The sequence below is a fragment of the Porites lutea genome, chromosome 2 (assembly GCF_958299795.1).
Source record: "Porites lutea chromosome 2, jaPorLute2.1, whole genome shotgun sequence".
Classification (NCBI taxonomy): Eukaryota; Metazoa; Cnidaria; class Anthozoa; order Scleractinia; family Poritidae; genus Porites; species Porites lutea.
The window spans coordinates 30,828,998-30,837,415 of record NC_133202.1 but is presented as its reverse complement, the minus strand read 5'-3'; the positions used below and the strand labels follow the sequence as shown (position 1 = coordinate 30,837,415).

General features: G+C 40.4%; 1 protein-coding gene across 1 annotated transcript in view; it reads right to left on the bottom strand.

Moving 5' to 3' along the window:
- Nucleotides 1–6,447: 6,447 nt before the first annotated feature.
- Nucleotides 6,448–8,418, bottom strand: part of LOC140928298 (SUMO-activating enzyme subunit 2-like) — a 20,804-nt gene continuing 18,833 nt past the window's right edge. Inside the window, exon 19 of the mRNA XM_073378034.1 lies at nucleotides 6,448–7,320. Coding sequence (XP_073234135.1) covers nucleotides 7,148–7,320 — 173 coding nt within the window. The 3' untranslated portion in view covers nucleotides 6,448–7,147. The remainder of the gene's footprint in view (nucleotides 7,321–8,418) is intronic.

The following is an 8,418-nucleotide window of genomic DNA, read 5'->3' as shown; positions in this document are numbered from 1 at the left end:
TTTTCAAAGTTCAAAGTTTTGTTGTTTGTATAACGTTTGATATAATGCTTGTAGACATATTTGTTTAACACAGAGCTGTAACTTTACCATTCATAGGTAATTCCTCAAGTTCAGTAGCAAATAAGGGCGTGTATGTAAGTGAACCAGACAACGGTGACACAACTCCTTTAAATGGAACATGATAAACAGATTTTAATCGAACTTAATCGAACTCGATCGTTCTCAATCCGTACATTGGTTAAGTTGCTCTGTCTAGCAATCGACTTCGAATGGATTTTTTTTGGATAATAATCTAGCTAAACCTAAGGCACGAATTGGCGAATTGAGTCCCATTTGATTATACTAATGTCATACGGTCTTATACTGCCGCAGTCCATTAAGCGAACTTGCATAGATCAGTAAAGCGAACTGACAGAGAAAGTTTGACAGAATTTGACTATCTTCAATTAGAAACCTAGATAAGGCAGAAAATACTATTCACTGGAAAAATGTTGAGAATAAGCGGGTCTCTGGCTTAAGCGGATTACATTGCAAAGCTCAAACGTTTCTTAAGCCATTTAGAACACAGAACGACTCTAATCACATCACAAACAAGGATACTGACATACGTCGACTCAAAGTTTTCGAATAAACTTTTAAATAGCGTTCAGAACTCTAAGGGCCAATTATTTAAATTATTATTATTCTAAGCCATTTTCAGTTTGCCCAACACTTTCATCTAAACACCATTTATCGTGAACAATTTCAATAAAGCATTTTAAGTTGACTAGAAAAGCACTTATTTTCTTAAACTAACCTACTAAGAGAGAAGATCTGGAGGTCCAATGATTTCTTAAACCGCGACCTAAGTTCAACTTCGTTTAACATAAATTACCGACCCGAAACAGTAAAACAGTATGGACTCGCGAGGAAGGATTCCTCGCGTGCATTCCGCTCTTTCGTCCAGGCAGCTACTTAAGTAAAGCCTGATAGACGTGAACACTAGAAACTATGTGATTACAGAAACCGAAAGTCTATCAGTCTTAACTTTATAATAACGCATGATATTTTTCATGGCATGCTGAAATCTTAAACTGAATGAGTGGCTTTCTAACAGCTCCTTCCGTAAAACAGAGCACCGCTCTCTTATCCCTCTACTATCCAGTAAATTGTTATAGCCATGTTTGTATACGAAGTCCAAACTTTGAGCCAGGTGAATTACGGACCTGAATTAGGCGAAAGCGAAACATTGCGAAGTAGAGTGCTTACAAGGAGAGTTCCATCGGCAACATAGACGAACTTCAGTGCAACTCAACCATAGATAAAATACTTAAGAACAGCAAACAGCAATCTCTGCTAAATCAATAAAAGCTACCCTGTAAAACGTATCAATCTAGCAGTGAATTTTTTGGGCCAAAAGTTCTGGTTATTGTTTTATCCAACTGCATGTTTTTCAAATTTTACCGCCATTGTCTTGAACAGCAGCAAAGGCCGAATAAAAGATTGCAAGCTCCTCATTGTTAAGCTACTATTTTCTACGTGGATTGATGTTTCGTAAGTTGCCGCAACTTTGGAGGGTAGGGAAGAAAAACGCGAGAAAATTTAGGCACCTATACCACATCTCTCAGATCCAGTTATTTGAATCGCGTGAAAACTCACTATACGAGCCATTAATCTTATTTGCGAACGTTACCATCAAAGATTCGAATATATTTGTTGTTAAATGGTCGAGCGGGGCACTAAGGCCCGGTTCAGACGTCGAACTTTTCATGAGCCGAACCTAATTCGAATTAAGGCCGACTCAAATTATTTAGAGCGCTTGGATTGATTCAGACGCCGATCTTAATTCCAGCCGAATTAAATTCAAAAGGAGAAAAACGCTCATTTCGGAGTCAAACTGCTTGCAAAATACGTTACAATTTAAGCATTAGGTTTGGTACATGAAAAGTTCGGCGTCTGAATCAAAGCCGTTCTAAAGTCGATCCACAGTAGAAATTCCCGGCCCGGCTAGGCGGGAAGAACAGGGGTCTTTTTTGCATGAGCATGCGCGACCGCTGAACAAGCGATGTGCATGGAGGCTCACCACAGGGTTTGCCTTCATCAAAATGGCGCGTCTCAAAGCTATCATAGCGGTTATTTTGCTCGTTGGTCTTGGCGAATGTGCTCGTGATTTGACAAAATGTGGAGTTTGCAAAAAAACTCTAACATGGTCTTAACAAAAGCGAAGTAGACCGGCTTTAACATACGCGAGCTACTATCAAATTTCATCTCCCCACTTGACCTGGACAACAGCGCGCGTGTATGTAGTGCCTGGAGGATTGCGCTGACCTCATCAAAGTCTAAACAAAGTGCAGAAACGTTTGTTGATGCAAGTAAACACTTTCAATTTTCTTTGTTTAGAAATGTGAAAGGAAGAGAAATATTAAAAAAAAAAACATAGCAAATTTCAGCGAGTGGGTTCGAAGTGCGCGACAGCCGATGTTCAGTTCAGCAGTGAATTAATATATGTTCTACAATTTTCCCAGCACTTTAAAGCTACAAAATTAAGAGCACACGAGACGTAGATTAGTCACCTGGTGAGATGTTGGTGGTAGTCACTCTGTATGTCTCCAACAATTAAAAAAAATGAATATCAATGAGACACAGTCAAAACTGCATTCAATAGGACCGAAATTAAAGTCCAATCTTGTGACCGATTTTGATGAAACAAACGGTTAGGTTTCCCAAGAAGTACAGTAAACATGTGATGCCGACCAAAAGTTAAAAATCATTAGAACATTTAAGTTCTGGCTAAAAGCAAATTCCTGTAAAAGATGCGGTACAATGTTAGTCCACGCAAAAACAAGAAGTTCTACAATTTTCCTATAAACAAACTTTGTATCGCTAAAATACTTAAGGCAAAAACTTTCTATTCCAACTGAAAACGGCGTGGTAGTCGCCCGCTGATCGTTATTAATCCACTCCCGAAATATGGCTAAATCAGCTATTAACAAATTATTGACAGAAATCCTCTACGGCATCGAGAAACTAATTTACATCCGATTTATAGACAAACACTAAATAAAGAACATTTTGCTCAATAGCTACGCATCAGCAATGCATTCTATGCCAAACTTTGCGGTTCTTAAAGGGGAATCAAGACACGAGTCGAGCGCCAAACAACAACAAGCAGCCATGTTCGTGTCAGACATCCTTGAGAAACTTGCTCTTTCACCTCGTTCAGCGCATCAGTCTCCACTTTAAATAAACAGATCTTTACTTATTTTGTACAACGAAAGCCTTTCCTAAGTTCCTGCAACCATTTCAATCTCAAGTAAGCTTTCAAAGTGAACGATTTGGTTCCTATGACTATGCAGCACGGTCGCTGTCACTGGTCGCGTGCTCTTTGACAAGTCAGCGGTCGCGCATGCTCATGCAAAAAAGACCCCTGTTGGCGGGAAGAACGGCTGAGCCGTTCCAAATTGAAACAAGCGTTCCTAATAATTGATTCAGACGCCGAACTTTTCATGTGCTCAATTCAATGTATTAGGTTCGGCTCATGAAAAGTTCGGCGTCTGAACCGGGCCTAAAATTCTTGTTTGTAACAATGGCTTTCAAAAAATCTACCGAAGGAAAAATAATCGAGACTTTAAGAATCGAAACTCCAGAAAGGTTTTCGGGCTCAGTAAGTTTTTACTTTGAGAGAATATTAATGTTTCCATCGAAGACCCTGTTTACACGGGTCCAAGAAAATTTTTGAATGGACGAATTTTTAACCCGTGCAACCTGTTTATACGAAACCGTTCAAATTCTGTTAAAGAAAGCTGAGCCGTCAGTTTACACGAGTCCGACATATCATAGGCAAGTAAACTAAGCACGACGCTTTTACCGCGCAAACGGTGCAAAAACTTGCACGGTTCGTTTGCTTACACGATTCCGCGTCGGTGGAACCGTACAGGTCAAAAATTTTCACCGATCTCTAATCAGGTAAAATACTAGTTGCATATGTGTCGTTCAAAAACAAGCACAGTTCCGTGGGTCCCGTGTAAACAGAAGGCGGATTCTTGCAAGTTTTTGTCCGTTCAAAAATTTGTCCACACGCGTGTAAACGTGGTCAAAGATTCAAATTATGTTTATTTTGAAATTCACGTGGTGAAATTTTGGGGGAGCTAAAACCTCCGATACAACTCTTTACTCTTTTTCGATCTGAGATGTATTTGGCAAGAAGACAAACCCCTACAATAACCACAACTTTTGTTACAAACTTTGAAGTATTTTATTTTCTAGAAGGACTCACGATAATGGCGAGTTGCTGCTTCAAAGAAAACTAACAGAACGAAACATGAACACTTTCACTTACAAATTGTAATTACTAAGATATTACTGTCTAAAAGATAAAATCTCCGAACATGAAAAATAACACTGTAGCAATTCACACTACTGCACTTTGTATTTTCGGAAGTGAACTAGCCAACTCAGTTCTAGTCGAATAAGTATAACGTTCAAAATATGTATGGAAAATACCACGTTGGTCTATTATACACATATTGCCGGTTAAAAGTGAGGCAAGTTGGGATTGGCTTATTTAATGATGTAGTGCAAATCTCTGAAACTTTACAACATTTTAACCTTAGGGTAAAAAATATCTTATAATGTGAAGCAGTGTTTCAAAAGAGAGTCTCGGAAAAATGTCGCTACTGTAAAAGATGTTATAATGCCTGTATGCACGCCTCACATGCCTATTTGAACACGCCAGGGATTATTGATTGGAAATAGCTTATAGTTTTCTGGACAAGTGTAGATTACAGTTGTTGATTTATCAGTCCTGCTTGCTTTTGTTCCCGAAGTCTTTCTAGCAGCGACCTAAAATTCATTCTCCCCAAGTTTCCACAGAAACTGGTACTTAGCCCTTACTTAGTCCACTTTAGCTCAGTACCGTCTCGTCCCTAGGACTTTCCAGATCGTCTTTCTCGGACAAAATAAGACATACCCTGCGTACGAGTTACATTCGCGTCTACACATTAACCTCTTCTCGCTCAGAAGAATTGAGTTACTTTCTAATTATTACGAGGGGCGGAAGTCGCAGGCTGGCGGATGCAAAGTTAGGGATGGACCAATTTATGTCGGAGAAAACGGTTGAGTAAACAGAAAACAATTCTTGGAAATTTCAAGAAGAAAAAGTTAGCTCGCAAGGTGAGGCGTCATAAAAAATTAACTGGTAACAAAAGTCAACTAAAATTCAAGCACAGTACTTACAGGCAGTTATGAATTTCTGTGCAGAATGCAAACACGCCCAACCCTAGTCCCTCGTGAAATAGAAAAATATGACACGGAAAACTGTTCCCTACGGCAAGGCGATGAAGAAGTAAAACAAAAATATATATATTTTGACAAATTTGCCCAATATTTCGGTCTGAAAACAAATCTCCCTCAGGGGCTAGAAGAAAATGAAGATAAAACTAAAAGTTCGTTACAAATAAGAGTTTGAAGATATGACAATAAAAACAATGGATTTTTATTGATCTAGGAGAGTAGGTAGTATCGTATATCAGCGAGCTTCATCACGTTTATTTATTCCTCTATTTATTCCTCTAGGAATAAATAGACGTGATGAAGCTCGCTGATATACGATACTACTAATATTAGGCCGGACAAATTTGTTAAATACATATTTTTTGTTTTATTTTTTTGTTTACTTCTTCATCGCCTTGCCGTAAGGATCAGTTTGCCGATTCATATTTTTCTACAAGTTATTATTGTACTGATCCAGGTCTACAACTGGGAGATCCGGCACCACTCGTTGGATCAGTCTTTTCATCAATGGTATGTTCGGTAGTGGTGAGTTTTAGAGAAAATTTCTTGAGAAAACCTACTATTATTATTTATTTATTATTATTATTTACTTAATTTATTATTTACTTTCAAAATGACCGGACTGACCACCCTGCGAGCAGAGCTTCTTCTTGTCTTGTTGATGGAGAAGAGGGAAAGGAGGCGGAGGCTCTCCCTGAATCGCGTCAAACGTCTTTGAGGCCGCCGCAACCCAAACTTCTGAACTAGTCAATCTTGTTCTCTCTCGTCAAACTGTTTTTTTGGAGTGCGAGCATCCGTTTCTTGATAAACCGATAGTCATAACCATGCTCGCTGTAGCAAGCGCACGGCTGTTAGGCCTGGGTTCGAAACTGCATCCTAACGACATGCAGCGCGTGCTCAACAAACATCTTACTTGATTCATGCAGAGAATAGGCCACTTCCGAGTTTCAAAAACCCTCACTTTCAAAATGAGGCCAAGTGCACAACCTTTCTTGTGGAAATGAGTTTTCTTTGCATGAGAATGAAAAATCATTTCCATACCAAAGGCTGAGCATCTAACCTCGTTTTGATACAGAGGCCCGGGGGAACTCGGAAATGGCCTATTTCTTGAGCACGCCAAAAACGAGCAAGTGAAAGAGCGCTGACAGGGTGCGGACCGGTCGGCCAAAAACTTTAAGTAAGCGCACATAACTTCGAACAAGATCACTAACTGCATAACCAAACTCTTACTATATTAGTCTTCTTCCTTCCTTATAAATTTGTTTCTATGAAAAGGCAATGTTTTCAAGAGGAGTCCCTGCGTTTATCCTCACTATAAGGCTATAATCAGTTACCGCAACTACAAAATACAAGGCAACTTTTCGAGTGGCTAGGTGCTCGTCAGAGCCAAAAAGACCTTATCATTCAAGTGGCTCGGTAGCTCGGCACTCCCAACTGAAGAACCACCGAGCCGTCGAGCTACTAAAATATTAGACTACGAGCGGTCTCTCTGTTTTCTCAGTCCTTCAAGCGAAACGTGCAAGACTCGAAAATGACCACGCGCTTTTCTCGCGTCTCGCGGCTTTGCCGATCGACGCTCGCTTCCCTTACTAAATCCGAAGAAAGAGAGACTGCACGCAGTCTACTAAAAAATATACTTGCGCTTGTTCTTTAAAACTAATGATCCTAATTGCTTCTTCTTTAAAACTAATGATCCTAATTGCTAACACTTTATAAAGTTAAATATTTATCTTTCTCGTTTCTCTTTTCTTTCTCACGCCTAGCGAGCCACCGAGCCAGTTCCGTTTAAGTACTTACAATTTGGCCCTGCATTCCGTAGCTGCTCTAAGCAGTTCTTCACACGCAGTTATATGAGGTAACTACGCGAAACCCTCTTTCAGAGAACAATGATGTCTTCGCCACCATCTTCAGCAGCATTTGATACCTTCGCTCGTTTTACACTTTTTAAATCTTGTTGTTCTTCGGCCGGTTCTGATTGTTCCGTTTCATCTGCTTTCCTCTTGCGGGATGGAACGGGTTCATCCACCACCATAACTTCGTCATTCTCACCTATTAAATTTATGAAATTTAAGGTCAACCGGCGCAAACCCTAAACGCTAATAAGCTTTTCGTACCGACACGAAAAGGTATCCAGTATAGGGTGAACAGCAAAAATACAGAACTAGAGCAAATTGTTCAAACACATCGAACATTGTGCCGAAGGGGTTGTACGAGAGGGTTTGGTGAACTAAATCCTAGTCTTCACTCCTGAATATTTACTACCGTCTCAGTGGATTCCATTCATCGCTCCTACTTATTCACTTCGGCTATTGTCCGAATACCACGCTGCACCAAAGAGTGTCACCGAACCTATCCGATATGTGACGCCCCACTTTGGAGGTCGGCGCGGAGCAGTTTCTTTCCGTTATAGAAATCGTGTCGAAATGACCGTTCTTATGTGTGAAAAGAAGCCTTAATCGGTGTGGTTTTGGTGCCGGTACGAGAGCAGTCCCGTATAGTGTGACATGGCATTTTGGAAAGCCGTCAATCACAACCATTCCAAGATATGAATTGTATCATATCATTCCCGGCCATCAGGTTCTTGGAGTTAAACACGACTTGATTGAATAAGGATGTTTAATTTAAACGGAAGAATTTCCTCTCTTGCCAATTAGGCCCCGGGCAAGCTCACATGTAACTGCTAAACCAAAAAGATAACCGAGCTTACAGATACATTTTTAAGGCATCAATGCCTGCGCAAAAGTCAGGAGCGAAATTGCGCACAGGGTTACCAGGTTCAGAGACAGAGTAAACTCGTTCGAGTGCTGACTCCCTCTGTTTTTAGCCTTCCGATCGATTATCTACACCTGGGTTTTGCTCAAAGGCCTAAATTTATGGCAAAGCTATCAAGTGTGTTGATTTTCTCGCGTTAAATAACAGGTAACCCTAGCTGACGAGCTAGAATGCGTAGCTGTTTGGCCAGAGGGAAAAATAAAAGCTGCGAAAACGTGCGCGAAGTGCCCGAACGAGCGACTCATGGTCCTCGCGGCTTCGCCGCACGTTTGCGCACAAAACCGCGGGCTTCTCAAAAATGTGCTATGGGTACCTGTTCATATCATCTTTTTTCTAAGTAGAGCTAATGTTGTAAAATTGATCAGAAATCATAAA